The sequence below is a fragment of the Leuresthes tenuis genome, unplaced genomic scaffold (genome assembly GCF_036924035.1).
Source record: "Leuresthes tenuis unplaced genomic scaffold, fLeuTen1.0.hap1 SCAF_15, whole genome shotgun sequence".
Classification (NCBI taxonomy): domain Eukaryota; kingdom Metazoa; phylum Chordata; class Actinopteri; order Atheriniformes; family Atherinopsidae; genus Leuresthes; species Leuresthes tenuis.
In genome coordinates this window covers 15592883-15617165 of record NW_027325369.1, presented here as the reverse complement: position 1 = coordinate 15617165, position 24283 = coordinate 15592883, and the positions used below count along the sequence as shown (strand labels likewise).

The following is a 24283-nucleotide window of genomic DNA, read 5'->3' as shown; positions in this document are numbered from 1 at the left end:
GCTTCCTATCGTCCAGATCAGCATGTTGGGTCTTTTAAGCTTAATATCTGTCCGTTACTCAGATACCTAAAGGATTACCCACCTTTTAGGTATTTACTGGCTAACAGCAAGGGAACTTATAAATGTATATGTTTTTATATTTTGAAGGTTTGCAAAAGTTTGATTGCATGATGAAATGTAGGTATTAATGCTCCATGTCTCACACACAGGATGAAAACACAGAAGAAGAAGCAGCTGAGTTAATTTTCCCAGTTTAACCATACATGATTGATGGACCTCTACTATGGCCGAACGGACATGATTCTTCATTTCAGCACCAGTGGTACAATGTCAAATATGATTTATCTGACCGCGATCAGCATTTTGTATTTGCCTGTTTTACTCTTTGAGGCATTTGTTTTGTCCAAGGGAAAGTATGAAAGGTCAGTTGTCCCGAGTTCTGCCACTCGTCTGGTGGCAAGGATGGATGGGGATGTTATAATCGGTGCCCTGTTTTCTGTTCACCACCAACCCTCAGCTGAGAAGGTGGCAGAGAGGAAATGTGGGGAAGTCCGCGAGCAGTACGGCATCCAGAGAGTGGAGGCCATGTTCCACGCCTTGGATCGGATTAACTCTGACCCCAACCTGTTACCTAACATCACCCTGGGCTGTGAGATCAGGGACTCTTGCTGGCATTCCTCAGTGGCTCTGGAGCAGAGCATTGAGTTCATACGAGACTCTCTCATCTCCATCCGGGATGACTCAGAGGGCTCCAAGTGGTGCATTGAAGGGACGCCCTCCAGTCAGCCACCATCAACTAAGAAGCCCATCGCTGGAGTCATCGGGCCTGGCTCCAGCTCTGTTGCAATCCAAGTCCAGAACCTCCTCCAGCTGTTCAACATCCCACAGATTGCTTATTCTGCAACAAGTATTGACCTTAGTGACAAGACATTGTTTAAGTACTTCCTCAGGGTTGTGCCCTCAGACACTCTTCAAGCCAGAGCCCTGTTGGACATAGTCAAACGGTACAATTGGACCTATGTCTCTGCAGTTCACACAGAGGGTAAGACACCTTTCTTCACTGAAAGTATTACACTTCCACATTGTTGAGTAACTGGAAATAGACAGAAGAGAACAGACAAAAGCAGAGCAGTTTAGGCTGAGACATTCTTTCTTTTAGTTACTTGTATGAATCAAGTTTCTGAAAGAGAGCGTCCTACATTTGCCTGCGTTTGAAGACCTATATTGTTTGGATGGCAAACCTACAGCTGGAAACCCAAACTTGCTGTTATAAATCAAGATGCCGTCACTGTGACATCAGCAGGGTTATTTTTTGCAGACTTTGGAAAGCTGCCCTCGTAACCACAGAAACACAGAACCAATGCTCTGGTTAGGCCTCCATGTGACAAGTAAACTTAGGTTCATGTTTGAAACTGGTGCAATGCCTCATTATTGAAGCAACAGTTCAGCCTTTATACTATTTATTTCTTCTTCAAGAGGCGGCAAGAAGGCAAAAAGGGAATTTAAAGACAAAGAGAACACCTCCAGAGTACTACATGAGCACAGATTTAGTCAGTGTTGTTGTTTTGTTTTATAAAACTGATGACATATGTAGATTGCTGTTCTAACAGCAGGTAGCTGCAGCAAGAAGTCAGGTCTCTCTTTTTTTAAGACACATCTTTGTGATGCTGATTTCAGTAGGGAGCAGTTTCAGAGGAAGAATGAAAAGACAGAGCTCTCTCTGCGCTTTTGTAAGGTATTTTTTTAAAAGATAAAACAGAGCATTTATTTTCTTTTCATCCTCTGTATTGCCGGCAGGAGTCTTTTTAGCTGTGCCAAATGCAGTTGTTCAAAGACCTGATCATTTGAATAAATTAATCTAGTAAGAGAAAACCAATTGACCGGTTTGATAAATGACTGATCATTGCATTGTATTTGTTTTTTTCTTCTTTTCTTATGTCTTCTCTAATCTGATGGCTTGATGCTCTCTAAACTTTCCATTCCTCCTGCAAAAGGCTTCTAGTTTTGCATGCGCTGCTCTTTTGAGCTCTATCCACAGACTTTCAATTATATTTCGGCTGGGGGAACAATGAGGGCCATGGCTAAACCGTCAGCTTGCTCCTCCTTTGTGACTTTGCAGTGTTTCGGGTCATTATCTTCTTGTAAAGGCCATCCTCTTTTCATCTTCAGCTTTTTTTTTTTAAGATATTCTGATGTTTAAGTCCTGAATTAGCTGATATTTAATTAATTACAGTCTTTTATCAACCAGTTAAATGTACTCCATGCAACTGGCTTCAGTTCATGCATCCTTCCTTTATCTTTGCTCATTGAAGCCGAAGATTTTTGTCTTAACCTCATCAGTGTAGACAACTTCCTTTGCAAATGCATCAGGCTCATTTTGTTCATCTGTAAACCTTTAACTCTGGATTTTGTACCGATAATGCAGGAAAGATCACCTTGTTCCTGAAGCAATTGTACAGTAAAACAGGGTTTTTCCATTTGCCTTTTTATTAATCCTTTGAGCAGTCATCTCTGAACATTTTCTCATTCTTTCACACCCCAGACTGACCAGCACCATTTTTATTAACTGACGTTTCTTAATTACATTACAGCCTGAGAGCATGGCTACCTGAAAACCCATTTTCTTCCAGTTTTTTGGCACTGAGCGAGTATTTTTCAGCACTAAGAAGACCTCATGGCTGCTGAGTATTTATAGAGCTTTGAAGTTATCATCACCTGGCATTTTCTCATGATGATCGTAAATAAGCGATAGGCCTTCTTAGATAATTAATTCTGATTATTGAAAGTAATTCAAAGTTTTACAAAAGAACAATTACATAATTGTATTGTTGAAAAGGTTTACCAGACCACTGCATCTTTAATGTTATGCCTTTTGGAGATCAGTTTACCCTCTGTTCACTTAACCATTCAGGGAAATGTTTAAATGTTTAGTGGAAACCAACATTTGTAAGCATGTAGTCACAGAGAGATTCTAAGAATTGAAATCCCTTCAACAGAGTTGAGTCAAATGCTGTAGCAATCCGTTTTTTGCTAGTAGAATATAAAGACAAGCATAGGAAGAGCTGACAAATATCCAATCAAAAACCTGGTGAGATCTGTGTATCATTTAGGCAAGATGATAAAAACCTGTATTAGGCATTTTGAGGCTCCAGTCAAGCCTATTTGTTGGGTTTATGAGTGTAGCCGTTGCTGATTGACTGTGACATTTCTAACAGGCCAGAAGTGACAGAAATTGTAAAAGTGTTCCAGCTTGTCCTCTGATACAGCTGCTCCAGTTGCACTCATTTTGATCTCCCAACCTATGGGGACACAGTGGGCTTCAACCACACTTCTCCGAAATAGAGTGTTGCCTGGAAGAGTTACAAATGTTACAAATGAAAGCCCACTGATAATCTTCTTTCTCTTGTGAATGAACCTCTCTTGACAACTCCCCCTTGTCTTCTTCAGGTAACTATGGGGAAAGCGGGATGGAAGTGTTCAAAGAGCTTGCCTCGCAGGATGGCCTCTGTATCGCTCATTCTGACAAGATCTACAGCAACGCCGGGGAGAAGCACTACGACAGGCTGCTCAGAAAACTGAGGGAGCGTCTGCCAAAAGCCAGAGTTGTTGTTTGCTTCTGTGAAGGCATGACAGTCCGAGGGCTGCTCATGGCCATGAGACGGCTTGGAGTAGCTGGAGAGTTCCTCCTAATTGGCAGGTTTGTTAGTGAATGTTTTTCCCACAGGGCCCCCAGGTTTGTCTGACAAACTGAGTTTTGTTTTTGTTTTGTTTTTTTGGGATAAAAAAAACAGATGAAATGTTTTATAATAAGATTTCTCTCCGTCTTGTTGCTGATTTTTAACAGTAGGCTCCCAGAGGGTTTCAATGGCAGTGAAATTCTAATGATGGCAGAAGGGATGGTTTAAAAAAAAACAACAGATGAAATTGCTTAATTAAATCAGCTTCACGAGCCACTGAGATTCATAGCCAGTGTTTGTAAGACTATCGCTCATCGTCCACAGTAGATGGATTCTGCCTGGTTCTTATGGAACTGCATGCTCACAAGAACCTATTAGGATATGGATAAAATCTAATTTAATTCATGCTGACTAAAACCTCATTTTTGACCACAGAGGGCATCTCTGGGCATCACCGTAATTCTGGTGAAGCATTTACATATTTTTCTGAGCACTTCATGGACTATTAATCCATAATGGCTTTGAAGTTTAGTGTGAAAGTTAGTTTTTGATGGTCTATTAAAATGTCTCATATATCTGTGCTTTAACAAAGTGACTGCAAAAAAATTCCACCACTCCTTTCTGACTAAAATATGGACGTTAATCTGTCTGCGATAGTGTTCAACTAGTCTTAGGGTGGACTGCACACACAAAAGTTCACATGTAACCGAAATATTCCTCTTCTTCTAACGGGTGCAGAGTTCCTCTGAAAGCAGAAGATGCTTTGAGTCAGGCTCAGTAATGAATAATGCATCCACGAAGCAAGCGCTCCCCACTCCCTGTCAGATCACAGGCAGGATGGGCTAATATGGGACAGCACCTCCAGCATAAGCTGGGGAATCTGGAGTAATGAACATCAAAGCACATATACGCGCAAATACCAGACATTCTCACTTTGCAGAGGCTCAGTTTACCACTGGATCTGTTAGGGGTAGTTGCTGCGACTGAGACAAGGCTATGATTAAAACTTGATATGGTTTATTTATTCAGGATGGTTAGTTAGTTGTGTGGCCTTATTATCCCCAAGGCCTGTTGAGATAGAGTCAATCCAGTCTTTCTGCAACCTAAATAATAAATGCATATAAAAATAGGGCATTTCAAAGCCTAAACTTTCTCTCACCTCGTCCGCTTTAATTTTGCACTGCTGCTAAAGTTTCCATGGAAGATACAGAAGGTATATGGTGGAGAAATGTATGTGTGTGTGTGTGTGTTTTTTCTGGGTCAAGGAGAGTACCGAAAAAGGAAAAACGTTTTTTAGAGCAATGCAGTAAGCGAACACATGCAGGCCTGCGTAACGGGCCAACTGAAAAGCCCGGAGGTGCTGGTCACCAGCCATCCATCTTCTGTGGTGTGGAGGATGAAAGAGATGGCTATTCTCACACCACAGATCCCACGCACAGCAAACAAAAAACGACTTCAATCAACTATGAAGTGAAGTTCCCATTTGGTTTGGAAATTCAAATCAGATTTACATTCCTCTGCTTGACTCCTAATCTGTTTTGAGGTTTATTTCTCCTCCATGATAACTAGCTTCATAAAATCATTATTCCACTTTACATAAATAGCTTTTCTTGTGCTTTTGTCCTTGCCTTGAATCAAACGATTCGTAAATGTGTTATCTCTGATTCGTGTTATAAAACTGTACAGTACATGCGTGTGTTGACGTCAGAGCTGTAGGTTTTTGGCACTCAGACTGTTGGATTGGGGGTAGTGTGATGCTGAGAAGCAGATGGCCAGGTACTGTGGATACTGTCACACTGGACAGCCATTGTCAATGTATTCTTGAAGAGGCAGCCAAGCCAAACGTGCTGTTGGCCTTGACTTCAAGCCTAAAAGTGGGTTATAGAAGCCTGAGTGATATTTTTGTCCCATGGATGAGCTACAATTTGAGTTCTTTGAGTACAATATTGACGGTTTTGCCCTGAATTCACTCTTCTGTTCATAAGATAAAACTATTTTCGACACTTAAGCTCTTTACTCATTGTTTCAGTCATGAGTAAAGACTGAACAATATTCAGCAGAAATCCATGCTAACAGTTTCACATAAAAAAAACTTTGCTAGAACGCAGTTCTAGGTTAAGTTTGTATTCATAAGCAAATTCAATGTTCTGTGTCTCTACATGTTCATGTCTCATTATATGGTTGAGGTTAGGTTAAAAAAATAGATTTTGTCTACATCGGCACGATTTTGCATAACATTTTGCTGTGACAGAGCATGGAAGGGATGGTGGTGGGACTAAGGATGCAAGATGTTGCTATTTTCTAGATCATTGGAACCTCATGCAAGAAATAACTCATTTGAAACTCATCTTGCACAACATTTACCACGTCATTGCAATTTTCTACCAGCCCCGCTCCTCACAATTCTTCCCTTCTCTGCTACATTCTCACCTGGCAAAGGTTAAGGTTAGGAGATAAAAGTACATGGTTAAGGGTTATAAATAATTTGCATGGTAAGGTATTCTGTTGCAAAGCTAATCCTGTATGCTGAATCATACTTTGAAGTGCTGCTACGTGTCACAAAAAAAAAAGTGTCCATCAGAACAAATACAATGAATTTCTCCATGTCTCTAGACTAGATTGTTCTGTTTGCATCGACAAACACACTGACGTCTCAATGCGTAGAAAAATCTGTCAAAATCTTGTTGATGTTGTGTACCTTTTCATTTTATCAGACTCTCTCTTCTGTGATTAACCAGCTGTCAATCAGCAAAAACAAAAACAATAGTGCAATGTGACCTTACTGCTGTCATTAGATGTAATAGTGTTTGTGTCAACTAGTTCACCTTATTACATCTTCTAAGAATAGAAGGATTATGTACAAGAAGTCCCTATATTTGGAGGAGCTATTTTTATTCTAAAATATTAGCTAAGTTTAACAACAGTTCCCCTCTTTCATTCAGTAAGAGGTATTGAACCACATCCATATAACACAGGTTTGAACCCATGCTGCATAATGGTACTTTAGACATTCTTAACATGTATATGCAACCCAAATGAAAGGAGGTTGTTTTGGTATTGTTCAAATCTGGGGCATCATGCCAAATCTTTTTTTTTCTCATCATCAACATGATTTACAGATTATTTACTATAATTAGCTGTACGTGCATAAAATAAAGAATATGAAAAGTAGACACAAAAATCACACTTAAGACTCAGAGTCTGTGAGTTGGGTGGGAACTTGCTATTCTCCAGGGCAGATTGCACAGCTAGAGGAGAAATCTGTGATTTCTCACTGGACTTGTGATTGTGTCAGTGGACATAGTAGCTTTTCTTTCTTCTCTTTCTTTCAGCAAGTACAGTGAGAACTCCAGGCCCCTCAGTGGTGATGGTGAAAGGGGAAACAAAATCAGGGAAACAAATGGGGAAATGTATTTCAAGGCTCAGTCTTGTCTGTAAGATTATACACAGATCCTAAGCTGATTTTTGGAACTCAGCATCATAGAGGAGTATATTTGGTTTTTCCTCCAGATGCTGACTAGCATTTTGTTACTTGTTATAGAATCATTAAAATATAGGAGGTCAGGGTCAGATTTAAAATGTATGTGTTAGGTGATTTATGTCATGATTGTTCTGATATAATTGTGTATGGAGGGAAAGTAGAGTTGATATATGTTTCATCCTCAACATGATAAAGATTCAGGTTACATTTCTGTAAGAAGTAGTGGACTGTGTTGAGTGTCTGTGGACTGGGAGCTTGAAGGTCACGTTCATTTAACAGTGGTTTCTGTTCGTGGCCTTTACACACTGACATTTCCCCAGACTTTCTGAGTTTTCTCAAAATACAAGCTCTGTAGATGTTGTAAGACCAAAGTTTTTTTGAACTTTTTTGGAACTTTATCAGTGATTCTCTGATCGAGTTTGGTCGGAAATCTCGGAAAGACTTTGGTGGATGTCACTAATTAATCTTCTGATTGCAGAATCTTCCAGAGCAGTGTAAAATTAATTTGATGTGGGAAGACGCAGAAAATGATTTTCTTTGCACTCCTGTTTGTTTGATAAAGGTTCAAACAAAAAAATTGACAAATGGCAACTTCAATTTTTTTGTTTTTTATCTATTCAATAAACTTTAAAATATATACTGTATTACACTTTTAGGAGTTGTGTGGAGACCTGATGATGTTTTAGGACATGGTTTTGCAGAAATTCTTAAGGCTTCACACGCGTTAAAGAGTCACTTGATGTCATTTTTGTTTTACAGCCTTCCCGTTTTGTGCTCATGTTTAAATTGTATGGATGTGTTTGTGTAACTTGTACAAATTTGGAGAAAGTTTAACCAAAATATTCCACAGTTAAATAAATGTTTGGATTTAAAAATAGGTTTGACTTTTTCAACAGTATGTTTAACAGTTAGGCTATGGAATAATGTGAATAGGCGTGCAACATAAACTAGCCGATGATTGTGGTGTGTTCTTCTCTGCAGTGATGGCTGGGCAGACCGAATTGAGGTGGTGGAGGGGTATGAACACGAGGCTGTGGGCGGCATCACTGTGAAGCTGCACTCTGAAGAGGTGTCCTCCTTTGACAATTACTTCCTGAAGCTCAAGCTCAGCACCAACACACGCAACCCATGGTTCCCCGAGTTCTGGCAGTACCGGTTTCAGTGCCGCCTTCCCGGACACCCGCTAGAGAACTTGAATTATGCACGAAACTGCTCAGGTAGCTCAACAACTCATCGAGCTATTAGAATGTCTTGGCTTGTCTTCCTCAGTTGTTTTGATGTGTTCAATGCCCAGAGGAAGATTCCAAAAGGCTCCATAAAGTAGAACACACTCGTTAAATATGAATTAGATTGCCAGAGGGCAGAATTCTCTCTAAGTCAATCCAGTAACACATATTTTTTTCATATTGTTCATTTGTGTGATACTTGGCTCCACAGAGGATGATGATCTAGGTAAATTAAGTGCTTTTTATCTAAAAAAGGAACACAATTAATGCATTAGCTTTAGTTTTTGGTTTAATGAAACAATGCTCAACAAGCATGTTTCCAAAGTTTTTAAAAGCTCACACAGTTTTTCTTTTCTTTGAAGGCCTGTATATTTACGTTTTCAATCTCAAGTTTTACACACTGATAAGGATTCAGATGTTTCTCAAGCATTCCTTATTCCTAAAAACGATTTGAAATCAATCACTTTTAAACACTGATAAACGTAAATATAAAATGAAGCATGCAACGAAAAACGAAATCATTCATTTAATTTTCAGTTAACAGCTGTCACGATATACTTCTGTGAATTAGTTTTTGCCATTGCACCTTCTTTTCGGCCGTAGTTGTGATCTTATTTCTTTTGCAGCATTTTGCACATTATTCACTCAAATCTGCTCTTCTTAATGCACAAACCGAAAGCTTTTATTCATCTTTTTTGAAGCATTATAATCTAATAGAAGTTAAAGCCGTACTTATTTTTGTCTCATGAGTAGAGATACAGATATTCTTTGCTGTTTTGTCATTTTTTATTGTTTTCATTTTGTTTATATATTTCTTTTAATTTATTTTGTGTAGAACTCCAAGACGGTGAGTGAATCCCTCTGAATGGACCCATAATGCTCCCTAACTTTAAAAATATACATAGAGGTTGACTGACATTAAGTTTGTATGACATGGCGGGAGGATTATTCTGTGTTGCCGGTAATTTTTTGCATTTAAGATTAATCTCAGTTGACCTCTTATATATGAAGCTATTGGGATGTTTTTTTTGGGGATATGAGAGCCCAACAATTGGGTCTTGTCTGTTCTCACTTTGTGCTCTCACTCCCTCTCTACCTTTAAGACAGTCATAAAACAGCCCAATAACTGGCTGATCTGGCTCAAATTGCATGTAACCACCGAAATTGTGCAGTTCAATTCATATAACACAAAGGGAAGGTCCAGCTGTCATGCAGCCAAATAATCCCGACATGTAGCAGTAGGTCCTCTGCTTGCATGCTGACATCATGACATCACTGCATTATGACTGAAGCTCACACAGCTCAAAGAGCGCGGCGAGCGTCAAAGCCAAGGAGCTGTTAAACTAGGTCATCACCAGCAGTTCCCTTCGAATGCTCACCCAGCTGCTACCCAAATGAATTGACTGTTTATGTGTTCGTTTGCACAGTCAGTGAGTTTCCCAGCACCGCTTTTGAAAATGTCATTACCTGATATAACACAAGTCAGCTATGGATGATTCATTCACGATCATAAAGCTGTCAAACAGTGAAAAACCGTCGGGTGCAGCAGGTGAATCTGTCCTACAGGCAGGATTCATAGTATTGAGTGAAGGGTTGACAATGTCACTAACAAATTATATACCTGGAAAGAAATTAGAGCTAAAATGCAGAGATCAAAAGAGGATTTGTAACAGGAACTCATTAAAGAAAAAAGAAGTTACAGACAGTTTAACTGAATTTTGGGAGAAAAAATATCAACTTTAAAGTGAACCTGGCATAGTACTTTACTGTTATTTCATTCATAATTTTGAGTGCTGCATTAGTTTTGCACATTTCATAATTCCAAATCGTTGGTAATTATTTTAGAAGGGGGGGGGGGGGTTCCTGGGGGAAACATTCTTGTGAGAATGACAGGATTGGTCCATGGTTTGCTGAGTGTGTGGGGGAGGGGATAATGGTGATTTATGAAGTCAACTTTTGTTGTCAGTCAGGAAGATTTGACAACACATTGATAAAAAAATACAATACTAAAACAAAACTAAACACAAAGGTTCATTTTTGTGCATGTTGTTACCCCAGGTTAGATTGCCAAGTGCGAGCAGGGTGTTAAATGCCAATTATGGTTGCTTGAGTGACTGACTCCCTGTTTCTGAGAATTTTTAGAAACAACAAATGAATACGTTTGGCTGCCCAAGTGAACAGATGTATTAATACAAAGTATCAAAGCTTACTTTTGACTCACTGTACTGATGATGTTTGTACTAAAATGCGTTCGTGCTCCGAATCCAATCCAATCATTTTTGCAACCGTGTTGGTTACTCTCTTAAGACTCTCAAGAGACTCTCTTATGACACCACAGACAATACATACAAAAAAGGGGTCATCAATGGAAGTAAGTTTTTTGATGACAGCTCAGTCACAAAAAAGAAAATCATTGCTTGCTACTCATAAAACTTTGCTTGAAAATAAGCTTGATGGATTCTGGGAGGATTTTCTGGTCAAATGTGACCAAGCTAAATTTATTTGTCTCAGAGGTGGGAATGTGATGGCATGTGGTTTGGGGAGGGGCTAAAGGTGATGAGATGACAATTATAGATTGCACCATGAGTTCCTGAGCAATATAACAAAATACTGCACAAGATGACTCGTACTGTAGTTACCAGACGACTGACAGAGGAAGAGTGCCCAAAGCACGATAAAGATGTAATTCACAAGATACAAATCACACAATAGTTACTCAAGAAGAACCAAGAAAAAACAAACAATAGAATATATAAATCTCAGTAATATAGGTGTACTGGCTTTTGTTCCCTCAAGTGCTTACTGTGCAGCCCGTATTTATCATTTACAGCTTTTAAAATATTAGTTTTTAATCATACATAAGCGCACATTATCCCCTGCTCTTAAGTTTATAAGTAATGTAATAATTGCAAGTCCTTTAGGGAGTAACACCACTTCACTGGCATTACAACATACAAAGTACTGGGGCATAGTTCGAAAAAAATCATGGTTACGGCCAAAAAACATAGATGCCATTTTTGCCCTTCATGTGCAGTTACGCTCATGACCACTAGAGGCAATTTTTGAAAAAAAAACAACAATTTTTGTTAATTATTATTGTCTGGCTGTATGAATAAAGTCCATATGGGCAAGATTTGGTGAGGAGTACAGTCTCCATTAACAGATTATTTATTTAGAAACAGTCTAATTTCAACAGAAATTCCTTATTAATTTAAGGAGACTGCGTGAAGTAGAGACTGCAGTGTATTAGCCTTTTTTTCCCATTATTTTAGCAACATTAGTAATGAAAAATGCAGTGTTGCTGCAAGGTTGGTTTGTGTTCAGACAAAAAAATCCTTTTTCACACAGAGAAAAACATCGCCTTCAGTGCCTGCCAAACTTGCAGTGTTCGTGTGGTCCTCTAATTTAACCAAAATATACCGAATGCCTTGTGTTGCTTTTTGAGGCAACACTTATTACTAAACAAAACTGCTTTGCTTCCAGCTTGCATTACACTGAACTGATAGGGTGTGTTTGAGCATCACACTTTTAGCATCCAAATATTATTAATTTTTGTCTTGTTCACTCATCCTGTTTGTGTGAGGAAAAAACATTTCAGATAAATGACAAGTGTTTAGTTTTCCTTTTTTTTCTGCCTGAGCAGGAGACAATCTCAGTGGCACAGGATTTTAAAGTGTTAGATAAACTCTAATTGAATCCTGACTCATGAACCCACAAATGAATAGTCTTGCCATGGTAACTAGGTTTCTTTGAAGCCATTTTCTGAAGCTTCCAGTTTTCTCAGAGCAGTTTTCTACAAAGACAATGATGCTTGCAGTTAGCTGCCTGAATTCTGAGAATAATTCCAACACCACTTATGTGAGCACCCTATCACTCCTTTGTAATATCTTACATCATGCTAGACAACCTGTTGAGTACACCTGAAGTTAAGACAAATTTGAAAACATGCTACTGCTTACAGCAATGAAACACTTGTAAGGCTTTCTCCCATTTTTTGTGTTTTGTTTTGTTTTTCTGTTTTGAGGATGAATCCTTACTGTTGTCTCATGTGTGGGCAGGTTACGAAAGTCTGGAGGACAACTATGTACAAGACAGCAAGATGGGCTTTGTCATCAATGCCATCTATGCCATGGCCCACGGGCTGCATGACATGCACTCTTACCTTTGTCCTGGGCACGTGGGGCTCTGTGACAACATGAAGCCTATTGATGGAAGCCACTTATTGGACTTTCTTCTCAAGACGTCCTTTTCGGGGGTGTCTGGGGAAGACGTCTGGTTTGACGAGAATGGCGACTCACCTGGAAGGTTAGTCCACTTCCCTTACCGCCCTCTGTCTGAAGCAGAATAGACAACAATTTGTTGTGTATTTCATAATTGTGATAGTAAATTATATCGAGGAGAAGAAGCTGTTTATGATCATTGTGTATATGCACTGTGAAGATTCATAGCCTCTATGTTTGCTCTGTAGTTACTAGTTATTAGTTTAGTTATTAGTTTCTGATTTTCCCAGTGGCACCCTATAATTAATGATTTTCATTAAATTCATAGAATATGAATCACTGTCTATGAATACTTATTGATAACTAAGCCAGCTGGAGTTGTGCAACAAATGGACAGACACTACTGTCATGACACTCCTCCTTATTGGTCTTCTTGTTTTGAGTGAAATCTTATACAAAAGAAACTTTCACTATATAAAAATTAGCCAGTAGAACACTTTAAATAAAAGTGTGGGGGTCATTTCAATAGATATTGTAATAATTTTGTGGACTTAAACAACAAAAACAAACTTTCACACAGGTAAGTGACTCTTGTATTATATGGAAACCTTTTAGCAGTTGCTTATCATAGCATTCCTGCTCACTATTGAACCAATTCCAAACATTTTTTATCCATTTAGACCTCTGATAGTTGGGGAATTAGGTCCCTCTCTGTTCTGAGTCAACCATCTAACATCTAACCATAACATAACATCTAATATCAAGCTACCCTCTTATGATTCCTCTCTAGTTTTCTCTTGTTCGGCTATTTCTAGGGATTTAAAGTTAGTTTCTTAAGCACAAATCATTGATACGATCTCTCATACAAAATCTACAAATGGACCTCTAGACATTGTTCCCACACACTTTTTGGTAGATGTTTTGTGGGCCTTTGGACCATATATTGCTCTTTATTTAAAAAGCAGTCTTGGTAATGGAACTGTCCCATTCTGCAACATTTCAGCCTCTCAAAAAAAAGCTCAACTTAGATCAATCTGATATGAATAACTGCAAACCAATTTTCAAGCTTCCACTTCTGTCCAAAATTTTGGAAGACCATCTATTCACAGCTTCTGTCTTCAGCAATAACAGCAAATAACATATTGAAAAATCTGCCCAGCACAGAATCAGCCCTGTTCAAAGTCTCCAACAACTTTGTCTTCAAACAGTGGTAAATGTGCCATTTTTTTTGTCTCGGTGCAGCTTTTGATACAGTTATAACAAGAACATTGCTTCTTCTTGCTCCTGTCTTTTTATCCACCATCAGGTATGAGATTATGAACTTTCAGCGCGTGGAGCCTGGTGTCTACGACTACATCAACATTGGCTCCTGGCACGAAGGCATGCTGAGTCTAGATGATGAAATGATCCAGATGAACCGCAGTGACATGGTCCGCTCAGTCTGCAGTGAGCCCTGCTCCAAAGGAGAGATCAAGGTCCGGGACACCTCTTTTACATGTTATGACCAGACTCTAAGATTCAGGCTGTGAATGTCTAAAAATCTTTAGTAAAACAAGTGTCAGTGTGTTTGCCTTCCAGAAAAATAGCTGGAACAACTTATGACTCCTTTTATAATAAATGTTTGTGGAATCCTTAAAAGCATAACTTATAGTTATAAACGTTATCATATCAGTTTCAAATCTGTAGCTGTGAATGCTGTTCAGGGTAAAAGTCGTGCAGTTTTATTCAGACTGATTATTGCATTTTCTACAAATGCTTCACAAATTAGAAGCCCAAAAGCTATAATCAATTGTACATAACTAATCAATATTGATGTATAAATAGCTATTGTATCATTAGTCCCCGTGATCATGATTTAAGAGATATCAGTATTTTCATTGATGGTTCTGTTAATATAACCCTGCAATTCAAATTTATTTAATAAGTTATGGCATTATGTCATTCTGTACCCATTTATCCAACTGATATGCTTTCTTTACTTTCCGTGTGATAATACCCAAAGCAAAGTATTTAGTGAGACTCCCCTTGACCTTAAATGAAGCACACCCAGGGTAAATGTAGGTACTTGCAGAAAAGTAGTTTCACTTTTTGTCTTTTATATCTTTCATCAACCAGGTCATAAGGAAGGGGGAGGTGAGCTGCTGCTGGATCTGCACTGCCTGCAAAGAAAACGAATATGTCCAGGACGAGTTCACATGCAAAGCCTGTGAGCTGGGCTGGTGGCCTGACGAAGAACTGGAAGGTTTGTACTTCTGCCTCTTCGCTTGTCTGTCTCTGTAAAATCTCATCAGTGTGTAGCATGAGCTGGCACGAAGGTCTTAACTGGGTGTTGTTCAGAGAATAGTTAGCATAGACACCATCATCTGCCTGCATTTTTCCTTCCTCTCATTTTGCTGCCTTCAGGACACTTTTTGGCAGCAAACACCAGACAATCATTTCAAAGTTGTACGGACTGTAAAAAGTAGTGAGTTTAAATGGCCCTTGTCTGCTTTGGCCTGTATCAGGCTCAACTATAGGTCTTAGGTATGGAGAATTGTTGATGTTTCTGTTGTTGAACATAACTGCTGTGCTTCCTCTGTGCTTGCGCAAATAAAACTGCTTCTTCTGCACAAAAAATAAAAACACAGTTTCTGCTGTTAGGACAAGAGAGGGTCACTGCCAGAAAATTGTTAGTTTTTCATCTGATCTATAATTAGATCTGACACCAGCAGTATAGAATAAACATCTATATTTGTTGGTCGGGGCTAAGATTAAAACTTATTCTGCATCACCAGCTGAAAGCACGGTTCCCATGGTATAGTACACAGGTTGAATAACAGTTGGAAATATTGATTTTCTATCAATTTGACAATCTATCATTCATTAAGTTAATGGAGTGCTTTCAGTTTTGTCACTTTGTAACTTCAAAATCTTCTGCCTGATTACATTTGAATTTTTTTGAATGAGTTTACTGTCTGTGAAACTCATTCAGGACAATAACTGGTAAAACACTCGCTTTATTCAGATTGTTTAATCCACATTGTTATGAGTCCAGCCTACGTTACAGTGGTGATCTAGCCAGGCCTAGCCTCTCCACAGAGACATTAATCTTGCTTCACAGTGCTCCCACTCTGTTGTCTATATTTTTATGTAAAAGCTGTATGAAAAGCAGTAAACTTAAACCTGTTTACACATGGTATAAATATGTGTCCTGGGGGATCTGACTACAAAGTAAGCAGTGCAGGTCTAAACACACACAGGATGCATTGAGACGCCATTGGTACATCATGTTTTAAAGATGCTCTGGGATACATGAGACAAAACACATCCACAGCAAACAAGACAGCTGATGCTGCTCAAAAAATGTAGATAAACCTTGACAGAAAACTTACGAATGCTCACAAACTGCAGGGCTCCACATTTGGCTTGTTTCTTGCACATAGATGACATTTGGAGTCACCATGTACAGCGCTATCTTAAACCATATGATGCTGGTCATATTATCAGGTCATGTGGGCAAAGTCTCCAGCAAAACAAACTGTGTACATTGACCTCATTGATTGTAAACCTGCAGCAAACTGTGACTCCCAGAGATTGGCCCTCTGACTCTGATTCCTTTGTTGGTAAAGAAAAAAATTGTTCAGTCAATTTCAGTCGTAAAGCTTTTCCTATCCTTCGAGCATGACTGATGCTTCCAGGCGGATAAGATGCAGTTCCTTAGTCTTACTAGAGACTGGGTAAAAAGTTTGTCCAAGCTTTTACTTTTCCACCTCCCTCTGCCAGCACTGTACCCTGCACAGCTTGTCCCGCTAAGATTTTTTGCGGTGCTATTTTACAAACCTGTTCTGTCCTATTTTCATTGCCTTCCCATGACACCTGAGAGCACATTCATCATCTTCACCATTTTATCTGACAGCAGCCCTACTTCACTTCCCACTCCTGTGGCCCACTTTCAGAGGCCTTGCATGCTGTTCAAAGACAAGACACTTTCTTAATAGGATCATCATGCCCCCACGCTGTTGATTTTTTGTTTTTTTTTATAACCACAGGGTGTTTAGACAGAAGCAGAGACAGTTTGATGTGAATTGAAAGGTTGACATAGAAATATTCTTGCTCTCCTTTTTAATCCTAACCATCCCGTCACTATATGATGAATAAATAAAACAACGATGAATTATATACATATTCGAAGTGTGTTTTCAGCTCAAAGCGGAAAGGTGATCTTAGTTGGATCCATGAAATATGCAGTTATTTACTTTGGTCCTGCAGCACTGGCCTCTTCTCTGCTGGCTGCAGCCCAGCCTGGCCAAGGCTGAGTTGAAAGGCATTTATTTTTAGTTGAGCTAAAAACCTACTTTGGTACTTACTGTATTTTCTCAGGCTATGATACTTTTGATTAATCTTTCATTTACCACTGTAATAGAACTTTTTTTACGTTTCTCTTTGGAAATGTCCTTTTATTTACCTACTTTTCTGTTGATGATAAAAAGAAATCTAGCAACCAAGCTTGTGTGGAAATTATAAAAAATTTACAAGCATCTCTCAGTGTATTGTGACTGCGTTTTTATTCCTGTTTTTTTCACCTTTGTCAGGCTGTGAGCAAATCCCCCTGCGCTATCTGGAGTGGAGCAATCCAGAATCCATCATCCAGGTGGTTTTCGCCTGTCTGGGCATCTTGGTGACGTCATTTGTTGCTTTCATCTTTGTTTTGTACCGTGACACACCTGTGGTCAAATCCTCCAGCCGGGAGCTCTGCTACATCATCCTGGCAGGGATCTTCCTGGGATACCTGTGTCCTTTCACCCTCATTGCCCGACCCACAGTGGCTTCCTGCTACCTCCAGAGACTTCTTGTTGGACTCTCAGCTGCCATGTGCTATTCAGCTCTGGTAACCAAAACCAACCGCATCGCCCGCATCCTAGCAGGCAGCAAGAAGAAAATCTGCACAAGGAAGCCAAGGTTCATGAGTGCATGGGCTCAGGTGGTCATCGCCTCCATACTTATCAGTGTCCAGCTAACGCTGGAAGTTACCCTCATCATCATGGAGCGCCCTGAACCCATCAAATCCTACCCCAGCATCAGAGAAGTCTTCCTGATCTGCAACACTAGCAACCTTGGTGTGGTAGCTCCACTTGGTTACAATGGTTTGCTTATCATGAGCTGCACCTACTATGCCTTCAAGACCCGCAACGTTCCCGCAAATTTCAACGAAGCCAAGTACATCGCCTTCACTATGTACACCACTTGTATTATCTGGCTTGCATTTGTGCCAATCTACTTTGGCAGCAACTACAAGATCATCACTACATCCTTCTCTGTTAGCCTCAGTGTGACTGTAGCTTTGGGATGTATGTTCACGCCAAAGATGTACATCATCATTGCCAAACCAGAGCGGAATGTGCGCAGTGCGTTCACCACCTCTGATGCTGTGCGCATGCATGTCGGCGACGGCAAAATTGCCTGCCGGAGCAACAGCCTGCTCAACATGTTCAAGAGGAAGAAGAACACTGGAAATGGCAGGTGGGTTCATTAATTGAGTCTGTGAGTCCTGCTCCTGAGGCACCTCAGGGATGCTGGTTTTACTGTGATTACCTCTCAAAGGGAACTTGTCGCCTAACTGTATTTACTTTCATAGGAGCACCTGTTAAAAGTGTGACAGTTATAGGTCAGTACTCAATTCACACAGCCATCTCCACCTTTGATCCGTCAGCAAAATTAAAACAAGCATCTCTGTGTGCTAAGGGATAGCAATGAGATCACACATACAGAATACAGGGTTTCTTCAGGGTATGTTAAATTATATAGCCAACATTTTCCAAACAGTGAAATACAGATCCAATTTCTTGAGGAAAAAAAAATATATGTCATAAAAATTTGAACTTATTTGATAGATAAAAAAAATCAGATAAATAGTTTTCAGTGTGTTCACTGACCAATTGTGGGTTTTTTTTCAAATAGTGCAAATTTAGAACGTGATGCCAGCAACACACTCAAAAACATTTGTAACCCATCATTGTGTTACATCAGCTTTGTTTTTAATTACACTTTTTAATCATTTGGAAAGTGAAAAGTGTTTATTGGTATTCTCCAGAGCAATCTGCCTTCATTCTTGCTGAAAACAAGATTTTAGCTTGGTTTTTGTTTTCTGATTTTTTTCTTCTTCAGGATGCTCCATACATTTTCTATAGGACACATATCTGGACTGCAGACAGGCCAGTCAAGCACAAACTCAAACTCAGGGACTGTAAATCCATGCTGGTGTTATGCAGAATGAGGTCTGACACTGTCCTGCTGAATTAAACACTGAATTAAAGATTTTGCTTACCTGTTGCATATGTCTCCAAAAAATTTGAATATGGACCTCCGCATCAATATATTCACACATATGCAAGTTAGCCACTGATGCACCCCCACACCATCAGACACTGGCTTTTTCACCTTTTGTTGTTAACAGCCTTGATTGTCTTTCTCAGCTTTAGCATGTTGAAGCGTCTGTTTTTTTTCCCCAAAAGCAGCTAAAATGTGTACTCACAGAAAGACAGAACATATGTCTACTGTCTTTCTGTCCATCTGGGATAAGTTTGGGTTCAATGATCTAGGTAGATTTCTGCCCAGAGTTGATATATGGCTTCCTCCATGGGTAATACAGTTCCAGGTTACATTTTTGGATGTTGAGGCAAACTGTGTTGGAGTGAAAATGGTTTTCTAAGGTACTCCCTTAGAAAATTCCCTTATCCAGCTAATACTGATCATGTTGGCATGACAGGGCTTAATGTTCACTCCATCCAACAGTGGTTTCTGTTTTGTTTTGAGATTTACACCCTTTTCACAAAATTTAGATGTATTTGACTGCATCAAGGTACTTTTTTAATGATGTTTCTCTCACTTTGTCTGGCACAAACATATAACAATCCATCCTTGTTGGTGAATGCTTTTTTTTTATATCCAATCCTGACACCCTCACCTGTCACCAACTGATCTGCTGATTGTAGAATCTTCCAGAGCACGGTTAGTTGTATATTGCTGGTCAGTGAAGACACTAAAAAGTATTTATTTGAACTTGTGTCTGTTAAATAAAGGTTGAAACAATCTAACAATTTGCATATGTTTATATATATTTATTTCTCTAGAGAGATATAAATATATATAAACATATGCATAAAAATATATCTCTCTCTATATTTATATAGAGAGAGATATATATGTATATGTACACTTTTTTATATGAAACAGAAATTCTGTTTTTATCTTCACCTTTCTGGGTTCCTGTGAAGTAACAGCCATTTTTATTTTGTTCATAGTTCTAATGGAAAGTCTGTGTCATGGTCTGAACCAGGTGCAAGACATCCTCCAAAAGGGGATCACATGTGGCACAGACTGTCAGTGCATGTGAAGAGACAGGAAGCAGGTTCCAATCAGATGGCTGTCATCAAACCCTTAACTAATACCTACCAAAGCACTGCCCGGGAATTCTCAGACCTCAGCACTAAGACCCTGTACAATGTGGCTGAGGAGGATGAGAGCCTGTCAGTTACAGCTCCCCTTCCACACCCCCAATGATGGCCCACGGGCAGATGCCTGCCTGTGGGCTGCTAAAAGATGTGGGGGAGGAGGTGGAGCTCTATTCCCCTGAGCCTCTTCAGCAAAATAACATTATCCCTCAACATGTCATCATGGACCACCTCCAGCAAGAGGGGGTTTTAAGGAAGTTCAGCAGTGATATCCCTGAGCTCAGTGATATGATTAGCATGCCTCAGGCTGTGAGTGGTGGCATGCCAGTGTACCACCAGGCACATCTCATTCAGCAGGAACCAGTCTTACCCGTCCACCTCGACCCCTTTGATGAGGAGCCCTCTCCCCCCTTAGAGGAGGAGGAAGATGAGATGGAGATGGAGATGGAGAATGAGCAGTTTGGCCTTCTCCATGGCTACATGTACAACAACGCTCAGCTTCATGATGAGGAGGCCTTGGTTGAGGTCAAATTGGCAGTGGAGGACTCTATGGCTCTGATGCCTCCCTCCCCTTTCCGCGATTGCTCTGGTCCTCCAGTGAACCCGTTTCCAAACTCCCCAGTGTCTGAGTCGATTTTGTGCACACCTCCGAATGTGACATATGCTTCTGTTATCCTCAGAGACTACAAGCAAAGCTCTTCAACTCTGTGAGCAAAGTATGTTAGATGTTACAACTTCTGTTGTATGTTCAAGTTTACAAAGACTTGGCTGTATGTGATGATATATCATAAAAAAGGCATTCTGTGATTTGACAAGTCATTTTTCCCTCAATAACATAACAGCTTTTACAAGATAAGGGTGAAAACCAAGGTGCCATATTATGAAATTCTTAGATATGTTGTGTGCAGTAGTGAAAGATTTTCTCTCATATAAACATACTGTATATTTCTAACATAAGATTTTAGGATAAAGTAAACTTTGTTCTTATGAGAGAAACAACTAAATGGATACGTGTACATTTATGAATTAATGTGATATTTATATATATACATTGATTTATTCGATAAAAATATAGGTGAGGTAACAATCAGTGTGTTGACTTTTAACAAGGGAAGCTTCATGGTGAGTATAGTTGCAATGAAATGCAAAACAATCACTTTGACAATATCTTATCTATTGTCTTCTGTGTTACACTTTGTGTGTTCTGTCCTTCATCGGGTAAAAGAAAAAAAAGATTTCCAGTTGGATATTTTGGGGAAATAATCTTATTCACATTCTTGCAGGCGAGAAGATGCAATGGTACTGCAGTATGTGTAAACTGAATCAGAACAATACAGCTGGGCTAGTGTAGGCTACATTAGCTTAGCATGAGCACTAGACACAGGCATAGTCAGTATATAAACGTGGATATAGCCAGTCAGGGTCATACAAGAAGCTGATGTGGAGGTGCTGTATATCTCATGAAATACTAAGTCAGTGAAGTTTTTCCCCACTGGTCACTGGGGTGTCATTAACGACTGGATTTCAGTCTTGAAGCTTTAAAATGGCAGTTGACAAACGGGCGAAGTCAGGGCTGCATCCATTTCTTATATACAGTCTATGGACACTGAGGGAAACAGCTGGTCTGGTTGCACATTACATGTAAGAATTAGACACTAAAATCTATGAAGAAATGATGACCAGACTAGATTATGTTTGCAACATGTTAGCTTGGATGTTAGCTTACATCTTGTTTGTTTATCAATTTTTATTGAAAAAGCAAAATGGACTTTTTTTTGTGAAAGTGCTCCTTTTGGGTTGAAGGAGCAAAGTCCAGACATAAATGCTCAAATGGGACATTGTTTTTTCAAAAGCCCTTGCTTCAGTTTGAACAAACTATGTCCAAACTAGTTTTTTTTCATTCATTCTTTTTTAAAATCTTATTCAGTTTCTATATGCATGGATGCGACACAATATTTCAAACAGCAAAATAAAGAAAAAGAAAAAGATTGACACTTTCGCCATTGCTTCAAATTTATAAAACATCTTGAGGTGGTGGGATGTGTCCCCCTCTGTAATTTATAGCCCTGCACACCCTATAACTGTGGTTTGTTGTGGTTTAATTTTGGATGAAAAATTGTTTTGATCAGACTGACTTTAAATTCTGAACAGCTAAATGCATTTTAACTGCACTGATAATGTTGGATATACATTTTTACAAATACATTTACTTATTTATTCATTTATTTATCCATCATGGATTATACATGTTCATTAGTGAGTCTTAGATGAGCCAGGCCGGTTTTATGTTGAGCTAAGTGAAGCTAACCTTGATTTTGGGTGTATCTTTATCTTTATTGTCCACATATAGATACAGATACAGATGTATTTTATTATCTAAGTCAACTCCAAAATGTGAAACTATTCTTTTTAATTTAGAATGCAGATTAAAACCATTGTGGATTTTTTTTTAAATCATGAATGTAGCAGAGTATAAGATCAAGTGCCACATTTTCATTCCACTTTTTCTTTTGTACATGTATCTTATTTCTAGGTCTTGAAATATAAGTTCAGCTCGTTAAAGATTTGTATATTTTATAATTAGAAGTCCTATTTCATAACTGTAGAGGTAATTGTTTAAGATTAATTGAGTACCTATGTTTTGTGAACGTATGAATTGTGTATCATATTTTGGTATTCAGATGATATCTATATGCTTTACAATATTACAGAGAAATCCCCAGCTGTATATGCTTCTATGATGTGGTTCAATTTCGTAAATATTTAGACTTTAACTGCCTATCTGGGTTATATGATATGATAAAGTGCTTCTGTTACTATTAGTAATTAAACAGTTTGCAGCTCTTGCAATATTAATTAAGTCTGCAATTTTAAACTATATTTGCTGTAGACAAGAATTTGAGGGACAATTGTTTAATTGAAGTAAATTAAATATTTTTTATGCTTTTGTCTCCTGTTTTTTATGGTGAAACATTCATGGCTTTGTGGTCTTGGCCTGGATTCTTTAATAGTTGCTATAATCAAGTTTATGGCTGCTGTTTGTATGAAGACACTAATAACAGAAACACTCATCAGGGTTGTATATCGAGAATGAAGCAATGCTGAGACACAGTTGTTTCTATCTCTCAATTTTATTTGTCTTTGCATGTGTATCTTTTAAAAGTGAGTGTGATTTTCACTTAGTTTCCCACTTTCGTAAGCAAAAGCATATTTCACCAGCTATCATGCCTGTCTGCTCATATAAGAAGTTGGTGGGATGAAGTTCAAGGACAAAATATGCAAAGAAACTGAGAATGAAGTCACTGGAGAACACAGTGAACTCCTTATGTATCTAAGATTTACAGTAACAGAGCTATCCAAAACAGCTACAGGTATGCAATATCTTAACCAATTCAAACTTAAAGCTTTTTTAAAAAGCTTTGTAAAACCTGAGGGCTTTCTGGAAAACTGTCTGCTGAAACCTTTTATTTCAGAGAAGAGAATTGTGAAATAAAAAAGACACATTAAAAGTTAAACCTTAGGGTTTCATTGTAAATTATTGACTTTGCCCTGAGTCACTGAACAGTTTGATGTGTGTGAAGATGATGTGAATCATATGCTAACACAACTTTTACACAACTGAGCACCTATGGGAGATTTTGGACCAACATGTTGGCACTCACCACCGCCTTCAGAAAAACATTAAAAGAGGGAATATCTGTTGAAAAGAAAGTTTCAAAGTCTTATGGAAAAAAAATCCAAAAAGTGTTAACCAAATTAAATCTTAACTCAAATCCTTCTGCCCTGTCATGTGACAGAGAAAGTGCACCTGCTTTCAATTCTGACCTCAAATATGAGGGCATAATATATGGTCTTTACTGTCCATACATGGTCTTAAATAGGGAAATACAACTTCAGATGGACAACACATGACATGTTACACTGTTATTCAAAATGCCAAGGAAATGTGTCAAAGCTTTGTACATCCCATAATTCAGTAGCTTGTAGAATCACCTTTAGAGGCAAAACTTGTAGTAATTGATTTTTGTAATCACTGTATAATGTTGCTTTAGCTTATAGTGATTTGGAGACACTGGTTTATGCGCAGCTGTCTTAAAATCCCAACACCGCATTTTAATTAGGTTGAGGTCTAGACTTTGATTGGACTATTTCAACATCTTGATTCTTCATTTTTTACTTTTTAAGATTCTGTTTGATTTGCTGCTGTGTTCACAATTATTGTTCTGTCACGTGGCTTGATTTAGGCTTA

At 38.8% G+C, this 24283-nt stretch overlaps 1 protein-coding gene across 1 annotated transcript; it reads left to right on the top strand.

Annotated features, from left to right (window-relative positions):
- The first annotated feature begins 220 nt into the window (after nt 1–220).
- On the top strand, nt 221–23447 carry grm1b (glutamate receptor, metabotropic 1b). Its single transcript, XM_072365789.1, is given in 9 exon segments — nt 221–1042; nt 3448–3697; nt 8140–8375; nt 12443–12689; nt 13911–14079; nt 14720–14846; nt 17176–18103; nt 19885–20105; nt 20108–23447. Coding segments are annotated over 9 exon segments (3588 nt in total). The 5' UTR covers nt 221–270; the 3' UTR covers nt 20746–23447.
- The last annotated feature ends 836 nt before the right edge of the window (nt 23448–24283 follow it).